Below are 19,686 nucleotides of genomic sequence, written 5' to 3' on the forward strand. Positions count from 1 at the left end.
CTATGGCTTTAAAGTCTCTTTATGTCACTATTTTTCCTGGTCCGTCTCTAGGTTTTGTCTAGCAGCAGTAGACACTGCATAGATATTTTGTGAGTTTGGAGCGGCCGGCAGGAGAAGCTGTTACGCTAGTTCACTGTCCCTTGTTGTACACCTTCCTCTGCAGTTTTTCTTCGATCCTTTCCTTGGACAATTCTCCCCTTCCCCCAGCCCTCATCTTCATTTAGGAACGGCAGGGTGGCACTAAAAGCATCCTCCGCCGCCAAACAGGGTCTTGAGTGACAATGTCTCTCATCCCCCTCTCTGGCTTTTTCATTCATTAGAACCCTTTCTCTGCGTTTTTTTTTTTTCTCCCAGCAAAAACCTGGGAACGGCTTCCTGAGGTTACGAAAGAAGAGGGAAAGCTGCCAGAGTGCTGAGCACGCCGTCCAAGAACGTGCACACTGCTGTGGACCTTTTGTCCCTAGCCCCTCTTCTCCACTTGGTCGCAGCTTGGGAGTAGAGGCGACGACCTCCACCAGCCCCACCTCAGCAACTGCAACCCGCACCCCGGGCAGCTCCGCCAGCCGACCCCCAGCGCCCTCTAGATTCCCCGCGCCCGCCGGTTCTCCGTGACGTTGCGGGCGCTGCGCGCAGGCGCCACTGGGAGCGCTTTTTCCCCCCCTCTCTCCCTTCCTCCGCCTCCTTCCGCGGTCCACGCCTCCCAACGGGCTGGGGGGCGGGGCCTGCGGGTCTCGCTGCCTTGCCGGCCGAAAGGGAGGAGGGTTAGTCCGCGCGAGGAGGGAGCACGGGGCTCAGGAGCCAGGCGGCTGCTGAGCCTGAGGGGAGGAGCTGAAGGCAGCGGTCGCGACTCCCGCCCGCACTGAACGCTCATCCCGCGAAGCCCCCTCCCACACTCGGGCGGGCGGCGGCGGGAGGAGGAGAAGGAGGAGGGAGCGTCTCTGCCGCCGCCTCCTGGTCCCCAGCGCGGATCAGCCGCCACCACCTCCCTTCGCGACGATCCTCCCTCCATGGTGCTGTCGCGGCCCCCCCTGTAGCCCGAGCTGCCCCGCGCCGCGCCGGAGCCGGTCTCGGGCAGAGGGAGCGGTCGCGGCCTCGCAGCCCGCGCGGGCTGACGAGCGGAGAGTGCAGCGCTTCGCGGTCCCCCGAGGGTCGCACGCCCCGGCAGCGCGGCCGCCAGCAACCGCGCGAGGAGCAGCGGGCGGGCGGGCGGCGCCGGGCCCGGGCCGCCCTCGCTCCCACGCCCCGGCCCCGCCGCCCGCGCCGGGGCGGCAGCCGGCAGAGGAAAGGCGCTGCAGTCTCCGGGCCTCGCGGCCCCAGTTGAGCTTCCTCAGCACCGAGGGCTTGCGGGTCCTGAGTGGAGGACACGAGCTCGGAGCCGGGCACTGAGCTCTTGGGCGCCCCCAACCCAGTTTTCAGAACCCTCCACGCTGCGGCCGCTGTCCCCTCCGGACCATGGCCGACGACGACGTGCTGTTCGAGGATGTGTACGAGCTGTGCGAGGTGATCGGCAAGTGAGTCTCCACGCGAGGGAGCGGGAGTGTGGAAAAATGCTTTTCAGCGATGCCCGGGGCCTCCCGCACCCGCTCCGGGCCTGCCCCCTGCCCTCTCTCCCTCCCCTCTGCCTCCCTCGTCCTCTTCACCCTGGAGTATTTATAGACGTGTACCTGGGTCTCTTGCCAGGAGGGGGTCTGGGGGCTTCTCAGCGATCTGTGGAGGCCACCGAGCCCCGGTCGGCCACCCCATAAGGCGTGGGGCGGGCTCCCTGCATTTTGTCTGACGGTTACACAGGGACGTGGCAGGACCGATTTTATAGTTGCTTCCTGGGAACAGTTGGGGTTATTGTTACCTTTCCTGTACCATAGACCTTTTATGAAAAGAGCAGCCTGCATTTAGTGTGCTTGTGTGGAGAGAGCGAGGGAGCGCGTCCGGGGTTTTTAATTGTGGGGTGTGTGTCTATTGTGCCAGGATATTAGACAGATGCCTTTGTGTTCACCCCATGCCCGGATTTAAGAGGGTCATTGAAGACGGATGCGTCCAGTTTCAGCAAATTCTTCACCTGCTATAGATGAACATAGAAAGAGTTAGGGGCACCCAAATTTTTAATGCCTCGTTATGCAATGACTGTACAATCAGTGCTCGAGGCTCCCTTCCACTGTTGTTGGGATGGAGGTTAGCGTGGTAGAGCCGTCTGCTTTGAGTCACCGGGCTGGTCTAGAATATAGAACTGACAGTCCAAATGCCCATCCTTTCATCTGGGTTGTATAATTACACTAGGGAAAAGCAGGGAATCAGATTAATCACAGTACTGATTGAGAATTAAATCTGCAGTTCCTCATCTAATTGTCCAGTCCTGAAATCTGTTTTGAATTGTTTCCTTTTCATTCTTGTCAAACAGTATTCCAAGTGCACAATCCTGCTAATTTGCTTGTGAGGGAAATGCTGGCAATCTGAAGTTGATTTCCTAGCTCAGCGTGTATTCTCTGGCTTTGGAAGTTGAGATAAGATTTAAGAGCGATTTTTTGCTTATTTAATAGGGCTCGTTAGATAGCTAGTATTAGAATATTTTACTTCGTTTCGGAAGCGGTGCTTTATTGTCTATTTTAAGGTCCACAGTTGGGAAATGAAACCAAGACAGAGCAGTTGGCTCTACCTCTTTTAAGTTGTCTGCAGTATACTCAGTTTCAATTTTTTGAGTACGGGTAACTCATTTTTTTTCCTCCATATTGAGGTATTACAATACGGCTCCCATAGTGAAATTGTGGGAAGAGCTTGCTACACTCTTTTCTTAGACCCAAATGCTCCTTGCTTCATTGTTCAGTGACCAGCCTATCTGTTAGGAGGAGGATGTCCAAATGTGTCTGTACAGTCTTTGTGGATGTGCCCAGAGCAGCGCTGTTCAAAAGCTATTTAATGAGAGCCACGTGTAATCTATCATTTTTCTAGTAGCCACTTTAGAAAGATTTCAAACGAAAAGGTGCAATTTTCGTAAAATATTTATATAATACATTATATATAATTAGTGATTTCAGCATGGAAATTTTTGCCATACTGTACATTTTTTCCTACTAAGCCAGTGAAATGCAATGTGTGTTTTACACTAACAGAACATCTCAATTTTGACGCTAAGCTAAATTTTTACCAGAAGTACTTGATCTGTATTTAGGTCTCATAAAATTTGCATGTGCAAAAAAAAAGTAGATTCACATATTCAAGTTGTTCCAAACATACATAAAAGTTTTCCAGTAACTGAATTTACTATTTCTAAATTTTAATCAATTAAGCAGAGTGCAGTTCGATTAGCCACACTTCAAGCGCTTAATAGCCACGGTCGACGCCACATTTTTAGAGAGAAAATTTTCAAAAACTCCTTCATTTCTTCATCGTTATGAGGACACAAAGAAGGCAAATTAGATGTTTCTCAAAACCACCCAAATGACCACGAGAGTGAGTGATACTTGTTGTATCTTAGTTATAGCTGTTGTGAGCCTCAAGTCAGTCACTGGAAAATGTGGGATTAAGATGCTTGCATATATTATGGTGATGGAATAGGCATCTTTGAATCAATTGTGGTAATTGGTTCTGATTCCTTCAGGTCTGAAAGGATGACAAGTGCCGATTTCAAAAGTGGTCAGCCTCACGTTAGTAGTCTGTATTGTGCTGACTTAAAATTGAAAAAAATATTTTCAGACGACACCCCTGGTACAATTAAGTTTATCCATTCTGTTCTGCAGCTGCAGAAGGAGGAAGAGCAAGCTAATTTTGATATGCTACCTAGTCAGTGGCTGCCTGCACTACTGTGAACTGTGAAATTTCATTCCTATCCTACAAAATCTGACGGTTGGTGTCGTTTATAAAATGCCATTCCTTGAAATAATGAATCCAAGATAGACTCAGTCTTAAAGAATGCAGTGATAGTGTTCCTTAGCCCGTGCAAAGGTTGAAGGTTTCTCCGGTAAATTGTGTCAGTATATATTGATCCTGAAATTGAAATTCATTTGAGTTTTTTTTTTTCCTTCAGAGACCTTGACAGCATACATTTAAACTTAGAATTTGTTCAATTATGAGCTTAAACAGAAAAGCCTTGCAGATCATTGTTCATCCTGAAAATCTTTTTGTTGATTTCTATCCAGACTCAACGGAATGTCTTTTGTATCAGATTAGTATCACAAATTGTGTTTACACCTCAATATCGTAAGAGTTTTACATTTTCGCCAAGGCTCTTTAAAATACATTTCAGTCTTATTTCAGACTTACTGGCCACCCACTCACTCCTCTGCCTCCCCACCCACCTACTCGCTCATTTTCTATGAGCTAGGCTTTACTTGGTGGTGTAAGGAAATTTCAATTTGAGGGAGGGAGGGATCAAGGGAGGGTCTCAGGAATGCGGCCCTGGCTGGCCTGGAGCTTGTTATGTAGATCAGGATGCTCTTGAACTCTGAGATCTAGCTGCCAGTCCCTGCTTTTGAAATGCTGGGATTAAAGGTGTATGCAGGCACACCTGGTTTAAATTGCCAGAATCATTCAGACCCCCTTTGGCGTCGTCTTGCTTAAGACTTGAGGCAAGGGGGTTTGAAGAGAGATTGCTATTTGCAATACATTTTCTCGGTAGTTGTTGCAAACTTTACTCTTATTAAAGCTATCTTTGAAAGAATCATGTATCTTAATTGTAAGGATTCGGAAGGTGCCATTTCTTTTTTAAAAAGTAAGACATCCTCTGTGGGGTTTTTTTTTTTTTTTTGAAAGTTGCAGAAACTCTTAAATGACTTTTGTTTCCATAACATTTTCATATGGCATCTTTCAAGTTACTGAAGAAAATACAATTATAGTCCCAAACTTCCTTTTTCTGTTTGTTGTTTTTGAGACAGTTTCACTGTATGATTTGTAGATCAGGCTGACTTCAAACTCATAGATGTACACCAGGATACATAGATGTACACCTGCCTCTGCTTCTGTCTCCTACGTGCTGAGATTCATGGTACAGCACCACCACACCCATCGAGTCCCCAAACTTCTTATCTTAACAAATGTAGCAATTGCTGAAAAGAAAAGGTATTATGCAATACAAGTTAATAACTAATTTTGTCATAACCACTTACTGTTCTTTCTGCAGATTTATAGTTTTGTAGGTAAATGTAAAGCTAGTAATGGTATATGAAATAAGTTTTAAAACAGTTCATTTAAACTAAAACATAAAACCCACCATCTTTCTGGTGTAAGCAGTGTGTTTGGAAGAGGCTCACACAATGTACTGTTTTTATGTATGTAGGCTGAATATTTGCCCTGGGTTTTAGAGTATTCAGTAACCTGGAACTTCTGACTCTCTTGTTCTGCTAAAACATAGATTGAAATTGGAATGATGAAACATGACCCTTGCTCACTGATGACATACAAGTTTGCCAGGCATACTGTATTTGCTTATACCCTGAGAACACATAGCATATTTAATTACAGTTACTTATTTATGGTCTCTCTACCTAGCTAATAGGTAGCTTCTTGAAGGCAGGGAAATATGCAACAAACATGTTTTTCCATTGCTAAACACACTACCTGCAATGTAACAGTCACTCATTAGCTGTGGGATAAATTGAGTAGTTTTAATAAAATCTCATTAAAAGGCAAAAAGTGTATTTATCAGCTTTGGAGTAATTATTGTCCAAAAACAGTGAATTAATTTAAAGTAGTGGTGCTTTACCTGGCTACATATTAGAACTGTCAGGGGAACTTTTAAAGAAGATTAATGCCAGGACCCTGTTACAAAACAGTGTAAGGCAGAATTCTGAGACATGACACAGGTATTTTGTAAAACTAAATGAATCAAATGAATCATGTATGAAGAGTCACTGTTTTAAAAACCATTTTTCTAGATGGTTTAAAACTGATATATATATATAGCATTCTGGGACTAATTTTTCAGAAGATTAAAATTTTTCCAAAGTAGAATAAATATGTTTTGTAGTGCATTTAAGCTACCAGACCAAAACATGGATTTTTATCTTCTATGTATTTATGTCTCTGAGCCTGTTGTGTACGAATTTCGTTTCAGCCTGTGTTTGGCTTTGGTTTCCTGGGCCTTTTAAGATTCGCATTGATTTATGACACTCATCTAATGCTAACATGGTGATTGTCTGATGTTTGGAGCAACACAGAACAAGGATTGCTTCAATAACTGTTGATGATAGCTTTCTACTACAATGGCTTAATTTAATAAGAAATTCATTAGTTTAGTATGGATTGTTTGCACACACACTTTATTAAAAGAGAATGGTTAAGTTACTTATGTACTTTAAGTTCTGTAATTGTGACTACAATAATGCAATTTGCCAGAGAATCAAGTTCAAACCAGTCTTATGTAAATACTGGATTAATAATATATAAAATACATAATTAAACACAGAGGGGAAAATCAGCTTTTCTGATTTGCGCCAATCACTCTGGCTTTCTCATGTATTGATTATGTCAGTGATTTGGAGTTCTAGTACCCCAGGGGAAACCTTACATGATTTGGAATAATTGTCTTGAAAACTTAAGTAGATGCTGTACAAAAAATAGTTTTTAATATTAAGAAAAGGTTATGCTTAAGTCTGAATGACTTGAAAAATTTCCCAAAAAGGAGAGAATTACATGATCACATCAGTAGCCATTTAGGAAGGTAAAGAGCACACAGTCACCAGCTACTTTTTTAAGAATCTAGATAATTCCAAGTCTCGGGATTTAGCTGCCCTTCTACAGAAGACAACCTACAGAATTTTGAGACAAGGGAAGTTTCTGAGCAGTTGATTCTGTGGCCCTCTTAGGGGGAAAGTGAGCTTTTAGTTTCTTCGTCTTTGTGCGTATCTCTTTCTTTGTTGTGTATAATTTGAAATGCACAATTCACTTTCCTCAGTTTTTCTCTTGGATATACGAGCTTCACAGAATGGACTGTATTTCTAATTTCCCTTAAATTATGTCCTTAGATACTCCCTTTACTTTGAGAGTTCTTGCATCTCTATTTATATCTGTGACCAATAGTAGAAACAGGTGTACCACATTTCTTTGAGATCGGGTTCAAATGGTTGCCTTTTTGTAAATGTTTTCAGACTTTAACTATGTGTAAAGGAACTTTGCCATAGTAAGCTTTAAAAGAAAAGAATGTTTTATAACCTAATGACTACTTTGCAAAGGACATTGACTCACCTTTCTAATATTAGGCATTTTACATGTATCATCTCATTTAATTCTAACCCTTTTCACAGGGAACAAAAAGCTTAAGAGGTGGTGAGGAGTGATCTGGCTAAGATCACATGGGATTCTATCTGCTTCTAAAGAGGTTTTTTTTTGTTTGTTTTTGTTTGTTTGTTTTTTTTTTTTGGTCACATTCTTTCTATTGGTGATTCAGGTTATGGAGAAATACATTGGGTTTCTTTAAAATAAGACTAATTTTCATCTTTAAAATTTATTACTGCAAAAGATGACTACTTTCCAGTTACATTTCTCACCTCTTTGGTAAACTATACTATTCCTTCTTTCATTATTTTTTTCTCTTGCTTTATGACATTGGTTCTCAACCTGTGGGTTGCAACCTCTTTGGGGCCAAGGGTCACATGTCAGATATACTACATGTCAGATATTTACATTCTGACTCATAAGGGTGTCAAAATTACAGTTATGAAGTAGCAATGGAAATAATTTTATGGTTGGGGGTCACCACATCATGAAGAACTATATTAAAGGGTCACAGCATTAGGAAGGTTGAAAACCATTGATCTATGATGAAATATTAGGATTTATAAGCAAACTAATATATATTCTTTAGTAGTGGAAATAAGGAATCTTGACCATCTGTCCAAAATATAATTGGTTTTGAAATATTCTCATCCCTTTTACTCCTCAGGTGTTTTCCTCCAGACTAATTATTAGTTTCCAAGCCAAAAGTAGTGAGGTTTTCAGAGATAGGTATTTGTTCGAGGGTAGGGTGAATAATTTCTTATGTCCTGTGATACATGCTGAATTGCATTTGACTTTGAAAACGACGTCATAAACTGCAGCTTCTGAATTTGTCTCAGCTGCCAGCACTGTTCACTTAAGTAGCGAAAACGCTACTTTTGTACAGTTGCCACTGTAGAGCAGATACCTGTCACCAGCTGCCAGGCTGATAGGATGTTCCACTTTCACAGTATGGAGCTTATATTTTAGTTGCCATTTATAATACAGATTTCTTTTTCACTGTATTTGTGTTTTATAGATTTTGATTACTGGCTTTTAAGTAAAATGGTTTGGTTTTCCAAAACTGATGCCATTTCCACTCACTAGCTTGCATGTGACCATGAATTAGATGGAAGGCTTTCATTGAGTGACAAAGATTAAGTCTAATTTGTCTCTTTTTTATATTTTCTTTAAGTTCTTGGTATTTATCACACTAATATTATTTCCTTAAATTATTCCATTATAGAGATGTTAATTCTTTCTAGTGTCAAGGATTCATTGTCCTTGGATAGTGCTAGTATGCTTCCCTCCTTTCCTTTCTCATCTTCTCTCTCACCTTAAACAGCTTTTCTTTATGGTTCCTGCCTCTGCTCCTGCTGGCTTTCCTCCTCCCTGCCTTCTCTCAATGACAGACTGGTACTGGGTCATGTAAACCAAATAAACACTTTTCTCCCCCAAGTTGGTTTTGGTGAGTGTTTTATTGCACCAAACAAACTAGGACATCGCTGACCCATAGATAGATTTTACTGCTTATTAGATGAAGGGATGGTTTATTGAATTCTAGAGGTCTCTACCCCAGCTATGGTATGCAGATAGCCATTATATCACTGCTAGTTCATGAATCCACATTTGTCCTTTAAGGAAACACACATTTTCAGCCTTTCTGCTTATCTGTTTTTTCCTCCTTTGATTTGTGGCTTGTAAGGCATCCCTGGAAGATCTGATCTGGTAACCTTTGGGTACATTTTTGTTTCTATAGAAGGAATGATATCTGCTTCACAAGCTATTTGCATAGATTAGTGATTGTAAAGTGAAGGATAAGTGTTTTTTATTTGTAGACTGTCTCTGCCATACTCAAATTTCTTTTGAGAGTTTTGTATGTAGGTTTGAACAATTTTATATGTGTTCTTTCTCCATGCTAAACACATGCTCTGTTACATAAATAATATGTTAAAATGAACATTCCTAATGTGTAGGTAAAATATCATTCATTCATTCATTCATTTGTAACTGTGAAGTCATGGACAAATTAGTTAACATCTCTGATCATTAGTTCCTTTGCCTGTAAAATGAAAATGATGGTATAGTCTTCTGAGGTGGATTGTGAGGCTTAAACAATACAATCTATGGAAATGGCTGCAGTTTTTATTTTAGCTGCAGCATCATCGTCATCGTTATCATCCAGCAAACATTTGAATTCTCCAGCTTCTAGGAGCTCTCTGTCAATAAGAGACAGATGATTAAATCTAGACCATATCACATTAATTCTTGAATCCTGATAAGGCAATAAGGCAAGAGTCACAGCTGACTTGTTCATGCTACTGTGCATAGAAACCAACATAAAGAAAGTCATCAGTAGTTGTTGAAAGAATGCATTAAGTGAGAAATTCAGAGACAGTGTGACTACCTAGCAGGAAAATAAAGTTGAGGAAATCTTTGTAGCAGACATGAAACTTGAAAGGTTCGTTAGTCATTGGGTAATTTTTAAAATCTTAGGCTTATTTCCTCATTTCTAAAAAGGAATAGAGAAATTCAGATAGAAGAACTCTAATAAATCTTAGGAATATAAAAATATATTTAAGAGCACCTAATATCTTTTAACAAAAAAGTTATATGCTACAAAAGATATTTTTCATGTTTTCATAATTTATGTGTAACCAGGTTGTAGTATTACAGTGTGGTAAAAAGCTCCAAAATTTTTGTTAAAAGAGTTTTATACCATACCTTTGCATTTGGACATTTGATAGAATTAATTGTTCATAATGTGAGGTTTCATGATGAAGAAAAGGAAACTCTCGGGCTGGTGAGATGGTTCAGAAGGTAATAGTACTTGCCACCAAGCCTGACTACTTGAGTTTGATTCTCGCTGGGACTGTATGGTGGAAGGAGAGAAACAATTCCTGCGCATTCTTCTCTGTTTGTGTGTACATATATACGTATAATACAAATTGTGCTAATTTGTTTAAAAGAAAAGGAAGATCCTGGAATATGTATTTAAGAAGTAATAATATACACGATTTGTTAAATTTATACTGTAGTAGTTTTCCAAATTTTGTTATGACAGCAGTTTCTGTATCTTAACTGAGGTCAAATGAGTAATCTGTGAAAGTGACTCTAAATAAAGTACTAGATACACACTCTGTATGTATGATCATCCGGACTCTCTGCCCCACCCCGTACTCCATCTCTCCATGAGTTCCTGGACGACCTTTTCCCTTTTTTTCTCTCTCCTCTCTCTTTCTGTCCCATTTCTTTCCCATGCTCCCTTCCCCCATTCTCATGTCTCCAAATAAACTTCGTTTTATATAAAATAAAAGATCATCCTGATGGGAGGGGGTGGTCTACTTAGACCACTTGTGTGGAAATAGGTTGGCTTTCGAAGATAGGACAAGGTGCCTTTTCCTATGATCCTTGTACAGTGTTATTTAGGTTAGAGGTTTCACTGGCTCCACCTGTCTCCCTTAAACTATTAGTTTAAAAAGAGAATTGTCTGAATTTATTTGTATATGAATAATTTCCCATCTTCTACTTAGGCTTAATATTATTATCTTAGTTAGGCCTTAGTCTAGCACTATAATGTAATATTGAATTTGAGATTATCAGGGTTTTGGAGGCTTGATCTCAACTATGTAGACCAGGCTGACTTCCCTCACAGACATCCACATGCCTCTGCCTCTTGATTGTTGGGTTAGAGGCGGAGGCCACCATGCCCACCTTGATATTATCTTTTTAAAAAGTTATTTAGTTTTATGAGTAGCCACGTGAGTGCTAGGAACTGGAGCAGAGCCCTCCGCAGGAGTAGCATGTGCCCTTAACCACTGAGCCATCCTTACTCTAGCATGGATATCTTTTTAGTAAATGTTTTCTTTCAAATTAAGTTATTTATAAAGTAATTAGATGCTTGTAAAACAGGAAGCCCTTTTCACTGAGACTATTCTTAATTATATTTCTTATGAATTTGAAAAAATTATTACTAGACTATTTGGATGACAGATCAAATTGAGAATATAATTATCTCATAGTATAATCAACATATTTTAAGACATGTTAAGATATGGGGAATAAAACCCTTTACTAACCATACATGTTGTAACCTATGCTATTTTTTTCTTTAAAAAGATTTCTTCCAGTGGATACATCTACAAAATACTCTTGCACCTGAGGCTCAAGGAACATTGAAGAAGAGGGGGTGAAAAGCTTGTAAGAGCCAGGGAGTTTGGTGATTATAAGAGCCAAAGACCAGTGAGGTTGTGTCTCCTAGTAACATCAGAAGCTACACCCATAAAGCCTCACCAATATGACTGGCCAAACGTGGGCTGAACAAGGATGACATCAGTGAGCATGCCAAACTGGACGGAGAGAAGCCCATGAGGCCTCAACCCCACACAGAGAACTAAAAGCAGCTGAGGAAACCTGGGAGCCTGAGAGGTGGTCTCCCCAGAGGAAAGCACACAATTGGTTGTTCACTGCTAAACAGTCAGTCCTGAAAACATACATACAGGCTATATTGTATTTATATACATACGCCTACAATAACAAAAGAGGCCCTGAATTTGAAGGAGAGTCAGGAGGGGTATAAGGGAAGGTTTGAAGGGAGGAAAGGGAAGGGAGAAATATAATTATAATCTGAAAAGTTTTTTTTTAAAAAAAGATTTCTCCTATGGCTATTAAAGTAATTTATGTAAATGTCTGTTCACATGAACATGCTTTGTTATCATCATTGCAGAGAAGGCCTGTAAATCTGGAGAGCAAGCGTTCAAGGCTTGCTGCTACACTTTGTAGAATCTCAATATGACTGTTTCTCTTGTGCCCGAGTGTGCCCGTTAGACTTCTGGACCATACTTCATATTCTATGACCTACTTGTCCTAAAGCTTTAGTGGGCTTTCAATTGCTATCTGGAGCCTCAGGCTTCTTGGTTAGACTTACCCTGGTGGCTTCAGTATTAGGCTTACAGATATGAATCTGGACTTGATGGCCTTATTAGCACATTTCCTCTCATTTCCAGATCCTTTCCTAGACATAGAACAGAGAGCTGTAAGTTGGATTTGGAAAGTAAGCAATTTAGGAATTGGCAATCTGGGCATGATAGCTCTTTCCTGCAATTCCAACAGTTAGAAGGCAAAGACAGGAAGCTTACTGTAAATTCAAGGCTAGACTGAATTACAGAGTAAGACCCTCTCTTAAAATGCATCATTCCAAAAAAAAAAAAAAAAAAAAAAAGACCAAGAGAAATAAGTATTCTGAAATGTTATTTTTAAAAATATTTGTTTGTTTGGCAGGGTCTCCCTTGCTGGCCTGGCATTCACAATGTAGACCAGGCAGGCCTTATACAGAGATTCACTTCCCTCAGCTTCCTGAGTGCCGGAATTAAACACATATGCCACCATGCCTCTTAGAAAATTATTAAATAATTTTTCACGTGACATCAGTATTTGGGTTATTTTTCTCTATTTTTTCATCTCGTAAATAAAAAAGAATGGGTAGCTGGAGTGATGGCTTAGACGTTAAGAGAACTTGCTGATCTTGCAGAAGACCCAAGTTCTGTTGCCAGTGCCATGCTGGGCGTCTCACAACTGCCTGCAATTTCAGTTTCAAGCCATCCATTGCTGTCTTTTGGTCTCTGTGAGTAACCACATGCACATTGCACGCATGTACACATAGACACACATACGTGTTCATAAAATAAAAATCAGAACCAAAAATTTTTTAAAGGGATAGTAATAACTGGCACTGCTGATTTTGTGAGATTCTCATGAGCATAAGGTGACATGATTTTCAAAATGTCTCAAATTGCTCTGTACATGCATCCATTTTGTTGAAATGAAGTACATCTACTTAGAAATAGACTCTGTTGAATTTTCTTTGATTTGGGAAGGATTTTTTTTTTTAAAGAAAATAAGTGTGTAAGTGTGTGGGTATGTGCACGTGTGTGTGTGTGTGTGTGTGTGTGTGTGTGTGTGTGTGTGTGTCTGTGTCTGTGTCTGTGTGTGTCTGTGTGTGTGATGTATGTGTGGCATATGTGGAGGTCAGGGGACAACTTACATGAGTTGGTTCTTTTCCTTCCACCATGTTGCTCTTAGGGATCCACTCCAAGTTGTAAGGCTTGTGCGGTGAGTGCCTTTACACACAGCTTGCTGAGCTCTATCTGTCTTTAAACTGATTTTCTGTTGTCTTTATGAGCCTTACATAATATGCTTTGTCTCTTATGTATGACTTAGAACATGGTAGGTCGAAATGTTGATTATACAAAGGTAAAGTGTGTTTACTGATGGAGCAATAATAAATTCACACTGAAATCAAAGCAAAGACACACTAGAAATTAACATTTTTTTCTTAAATTGTAAAATTTCGGTTGAGCCTTTAAATTTGGAGCTTCAAGTGAGAAACATTTGTATCCAGCCAGATACGAAGTTAGACTCTTCAGCAAATGGTTAGCCTGTAAGGAAGAATTTAGGTATTCTCAAAGTGTGGAACACCTTTAGGTGAGCAGCTGCTCCTAGGAATGTGGCAGAAATGTAGCTCTTAGGCCTGACCTTGACCCTCCAGAGCAGAAGCTAGGGGGATGGAGCTCCACTGTCACTCCAAGCTCTCCAAGAGAATTCTGATGCATACCACATTTTTAAAGACCTATCCACTTAGACCTCTAGATCATGATGGCCTGTAGACTAAAATGGTTCACTACCTGTTTTCTTGTCTATGGCTGCTTTTTATGCTATAAGCAGAGTTGGATAGTTCTGCAGGACCATTGAGCACAGAGCCTTGATTATTTGTTATTTGGCCCTGTAAACAAAATGCTCATTGATCCCCGTTTGAGATCAAGTTTTAGTATTGTTTTCTTGCCCATAATTCTAAAGTGTGAGTAGTTAAAATCGTTAGTATGTAGTTAAAATACTCATATCTTCCTTTACACATGACCCTCGTATTTTTACATGCCAATTCCTCTTTCTAATATCAACTTATTAACTCAATGACTAGACTTTTAAATAAAAGTAACATACTATGTTGCCCTTTCTTTTTTATGCTTGGTAATAGTACCAAGCTTGATAATAATGCCATGACCGTTTCTCACTGATTCCATGTGGTGTGCCTTGGTATTTCTATATTCTAGTGTAATATAACTTAATCATCCATTGTAATCTTCATTTCTCTCTATTCCTCCTGCCTTTTTTATTCCTCAGGACAAATCCTACTTTGTCACTGCTACGTTTAGGAATCTGTGAACTGATTGTTGTACCTGAAGCACTGTTACCTTTGTCCTGCAGTACTGTAGTTGCTTGCACTTTACCAGAATGATCTGCACACAGATACCAAACATCATGGGTAATCTTCAGGCATTTCCTGGGAGAGTTATTGTAGCATTTGCACATCCAGCGGACAATGGCAATTCATGTCCATAGTTGGGGCGCCATTCTGAACTGATTTTTCTTTTCTTGCTCTAAGTTGTTAAGGTGATTGGTGGTCAGCATCACATAAAATATAGGGAATGATTTACTACTGTTCTTAATGATGGACTGGGATACTTCTGTTTCCCCAGATCACTGAAGGAAAACCAATGGGTTTTCTTTTGAAAGAAAGGCCATGCTATATAGTCTTCTGCTCTAGTAGCAAAAGCAGAATAGGTGGTTTTGTTGCAGGTGTGATTTCATGCTTGTATTTCTTTTCCTTCTCCGACTGTTTTAAGTTAGAAAAGAGGACTTTGCTAAGTGTTACTGAGCTGTCTTACATGTGAGTTTGTTTGGTTCATGATTTATTCCTAGACAAGGAACATAGTTAATGAATTCAGAGTGGACATGACTGAATTAGCCCTTTCATTATTTTTAGGCTTTTCCCATCAACTTAATTTATACCTTTTGCCCTACTCATTCATCCTGGTGGTGAGGTACAAAGAGGGGACACATACAAAGGCAAACACACAGAATCTGGTCATTCAGGTCTATTGCCCAAGGCAGCCTATCTGTCAGATAATTTGAGGTTTACTGTTTTCTGCAAAATAGTGTTGAAAGTGAAGTATTTTTTTTAATTAAATTATTTATGGTGGTGACTAAAACATGAATTCTTTAATAGAAGGCAGTGTTATTTTCCCAGCTATTACAGTAGCCACCCACAGAAGTCATCTGAACCACCTCATCCTTTCTGTTTTATCTACCTGAAACAGAGGCAGTGGGTAAAGATAAAAGTTTGGTAAATCACACTTCGCTTTAACTAAGAGGGATGCTCTGCTTGTTTGCTGTGTTCTCTCCTGTGCAGGGGCGTCTGGGACAGCCCTACAGATTCAGAGGTAAGCTTCAGTAATTTTCCTCACCTCCTTGGCAGCCAGTTATGCTTGGGAGGTGAGCATTCCTTTCAGAGAAACAACTGCTGGATAAATTCTGCTGAATGTGGCATTTAGACCATTTTCAAGGCTATGATGTTCAGATTCAAAATTTCTTAGTAAGTAGAGAATGTGATTTAAGAGCGTTTATGGTTCAGTAATAGATAAGACTCATTAGGAAATAGACTTTGCACCTAGGTCTCCAGGTAACAAGTCTTATGTTCAAATTTTTGTACTAATTATTTTCCTACTTAAAACTATTGAAGTCTCCCAATGCCTCTTTGAAACTCGTTAGAAAACATAGAATTGTATTGTGTATATTAAATATAATGATAGAATCCTAGCTAGTACTAATTATTAATTAGTTTCCCTAGTTTCTGAGAACTTTCAAAGTGTCAGGCTTCTTACTAGGTGCCACAGTTTTTCCAGAGTTTGCATTGTTTTCTCTTCTCTCCTTGCAAATGACTCAGACCGCTGAGAGCAGTGGTTCCCAACCTTCCTAATGCTGTGACCCATTATTACAGTTCTGCAGGCTGTGGTGACCCCCAGCCATAACATTATTCTTTTTGCTACTTCATAGCTGTAATTTCGCTACCATTATCGATCATGATGTTGATACTTTACTGCTATCTAACTATTCCATTAAGAGACATTCCTAGCCTATTTTCAAATCATTCTCAAATGAATGTGGTAAGTGGTATTATAGGTTGCATCTTATATGTCTTATGTGTGTTAACAATTTTAAGACAATTGAAATCATAGCCAGTATCTTTGCCAAGCACAGTGTTCTAAAATTACAAATCAACAACAAGAATAACTGGAAAATTTACAAATATATGCAAATTAAATGACACATATGACACATTCCATAACAACTGATAGGTCATAGAAGAAACTGAAAGAAAATATTTTACCTCTAATTTGAGACAAATGGAAATAAAATATACTAAAACTTGAGAAATACAGCAAAACTCTATTCTATGAATGAAGTTTATGGTGCTCAACGTCAACATTAGAGGCTGGGGAAATGACTCAAGCTGGTAAGTTGTTTGTCATGCAAGTGTGAGGACCAGAATTCAGATCCCAGAATGGAAGTAATAAGGTTCGTGCGATGGTACATTTCTGTACTTCCTGCACTGGGGCGGTAGAGTCAGACAGATCCTTGGAATTCACTGCCTAGCCACTTTAGCCAAATAGCTAAGTTCCAGGTAAATTGAGCGACTCTGTCTCAAAAGGTAAGTTGGAGATAACTGAAGAAGACACCTGATGTTCACCTCTGGCCTATACATGTACACACATGCAAGTGTGTACACTCACACAAGTCAATATCAAGGAAAAGCAAAGATCACAAATAAGTATTTAATTTTGCACCTGAAGTAGAAAAAAACACAAACAAACCTAAGCCCCAAATCAGCAAAATGAAAGAAAAAATTAGGAAAAATTGGTGAAATAGGAAGTAGAAGAAAAAACCCAAAACTAAGTTGGTTTTTTTTAAAGATGAAATCTACAAACATTTAGCCAGATTTTAAAAAAAAAAAAATAAGTAAATGAAAAGGAATTTTTACAACAGATAATAGAGAAATAGGATTATAATAGACTGCTTTGAGCAATTACGTGGTAGCAAATTGGATCACCTAAAGAAATGGATACATTCTTAGAAAAATATTCCTTTCTAAGATTAGATCATAGAGAAACAGAAAACCTCAACAGACCAATAATGGACAAGGAAATTAGTAATCAAAAACCTTTCCACCAAGAAAAGCAAAAAGCCGAGGTTGCTGGCTTCATTGATAAATTCTCCTGAATATTAAAGAAGAGTTAATGTCAGTCCTTTGAAAACTCTTAAAAATTTGAAGAGGGGGAATCATTTCAAACTGACTTTATGAGGCAAGTATTACTCTAATGTCAAAGCAGACTAAGACACTACAAGAAAAAAAGAAGAGCTCAAGCCAGTATTCATGATGGACATAACCTGCAAATTCTTCAACCAATATAAGTATTCCAAATTTAATAACATATTAAATATTCCCCCAAAATCAAATGAGAGACAGAAAAACTGGCTTTCTCAAATAAAGATTTTAATGAGAAATGTCAGGATTGCAGTTTGCTATTGTAGGTATTATGATGGATCATAGGCATACCAAGGAGGCAAAAGATGAGCTTTTTTTTAAGGCAAAACAAGGAAAATTACATATGTTATTTTGAAAGAATTATCCTTGGTTACAAAACTCAGTAATGGATGGAATGTGTCAGTCCAAAGTTTGGCAATAATGGCTGGGTAGACATCCTTGTAGAAGTATTTTGTGTGCAAGGTTGTAGTTGTGGCAATGTTTGTGATAACTTACATCACGTATGCATGAGTCAGATATGCATGAGGACCCCCTCTCTTCATGGTTTCCTGATTATTACACTTTGTCATAAGTGACTTCATTTTGGTTTTCACAACTTTCACACTTGTTACAAAAATAGTCTGCCTAAAGGGACTCTTCAGCAAACCCATTAACTGTCAAATAGCATGACATGGACAAATAAACACACCTCTTTGATTTCTAGGTGTTTTTTTTCCAGTGGAAAAATGGAGAGGTTGATGTCACTGATAATTGTTAAGTCCTCTTGAACTCTAAAATTAGTGATTCTGTAATTGGAAATGTTGCATTAACTGATTATTTCATTTTACCTTTGATAACAATCAAACTTTATATTTTATTGACTTACTATTAAATTTTAGGTAGCACGGATGAGAGGGAAGAAGTATCATACATCATGATTAATAAAAATTAACTTTAGGGTGCAAAGATGATTCATTATATGCTAATAGTTGATGTAAAACATATTAGCAGAACAAATATAAAAACCATGTGATTATTTCACTAGAAGCAAAAAAAGGAAAAATATCAATAAAATTTGAAGTCTTTTCATGATTTAAAAAAAAAAGAACAACTAGGAAAGAACGTACCTGAGCACTCTGAAGGCAGTGTGTAACCACCTCACAGCTAATAGACTGACTCTTGAAAATTTGAAAGTTTTTCTTTTAATGTTATAAACAAGTCGGGGATACCCATTCACCAATTCTTTTTCATATATTACTCAAAGATCAAGTTGGAACAGTTAATAAATAAAAGGCATTCAAATCACAAGGAAAATAATAAAAATTTTTCCTTACAGATGGTATGGTCGGTCTTATATGTAAAAGAAAATCCTTAACAGATTCTAGAAGAAGAGGAAAAGGAGACATTATAAATTTCAATGTTTTTCTATAAGTTTTCTCTCTGTTCTTTAGATAGAATATCTTTATATTTGCTTATTTTTTTTTCTTGTCAGATTAATTTTATGTTGAATCCTTCTAATGAAAATTTCATTTTGATTATTAATAATTCTTTAAAGAAAATGGGTCAAATTATAAATATTTCTTACATTGATGTAGTTTTTTTGATGATACCCTTGATTTCAGATTTTTTGCTATACTTTTCAGATCCCCTACGGAGGAAGGAAAGAACAAACTTCCACAAATTCACAAATTGTCTCCTGCATGCACATGTATGCACGTGCGCACGCGCGCACACAGACACACAGACACACACACACACACAAAAATGTTAAAAAAGAACTGACTTCTACATTTGTCCTCACACCTCCACATACCTGCTGTGGCATATTTATGTGCGTTTGTATGCACACATGAAAAATGCAATAAAAACTAAAGCATAATTGCTACTAATCCAAACAGTTGGGTCTCTTCAGAGCCAATTTGTGTTGGCTACTATTTCACTTCAGCAATTTTTCTCAGTAAGTTGATATTTTCAATAATGTGTTGTGACAATTCTTTGTTATGAGTCTCCAGAGGTGGCTGTCATTCTTGTTTTCATCTGGTTCAGTGGTTTGCCTGGATTAGTTATGTAGTCTTCCTCTCTGGTAGTATGGAGCTACTGAGGTCTATGGTAGAGACTTTTCTGTTTTTTGTTTATTTTGGGGGGCTTTCTTTTAGACAGGATCTCTGTGGCCTGGGTTATCTTTGCTATGTAACTGATACTGACCTCAAACTCAAAGTAGCACTCCCGCCTCAACCTCCAGAATGTTAGGATTACAGGGATAGGTCATCTTGCCTGCATGGACATTTTGTTTTGTTTTCTTTAATTTTTTTAAGTCTGATCCCCTAGGGTTTTCCATTCAGTCAGCATAATTTAATGAGTAA

General features: G+C 39.1%; 1 protein-coding gene across 14 annotated transcripts in view; it reads left to right on the forward strand.

Annotated features, from left to right (window-relative positions):
• Positions 1 to 738: 738 nt before the first annotated feature.
• The window catches only part of Cask (calcium/calmodulin dependent serine protein kinase), a 340,810-nt gene continuing 321,862 nt past the window's right edge, over positions 739 to 19,686 (forward strand). For 9 of the 14 annotated variants that reach the window (XM_076918411.1, XM_076918414.1, XM_076918415.1 and 6 more), the window contains exon 1: positions 740 to 1,511. In XM_076918411.1, coding sequence (XP_076774526.1) covers positions 1,453 to 1,511 — 59 coding nt within the window. In that variant the 5' untranslated portion in view covers positions 740 to 1,452. Of the gene's footprint in view, positions 1,512 to 19,686 lie in introns of all 14 variants that reach the window. The other 5 variants (XM_034484811.2, XM_034484816.2, XM_076918417.1 and 2 more) reach the window with 2 other exon arrangements.

The sequence above is a fragment of the Arvicanthis niloticus genome, chromosome X (genome assembly GCF_011762505.2).
Source record: "Arvicanthis niloticus isolate mArvNil1 chromosome X, mArvNil1.pat.X, whole genome shotgun sequence".
NCBI lineage: Eukaryota > Metazoa > Chordata > Mammalia > Rodentia > Muridae > Arvicanthis > Arvicanthis niloticus.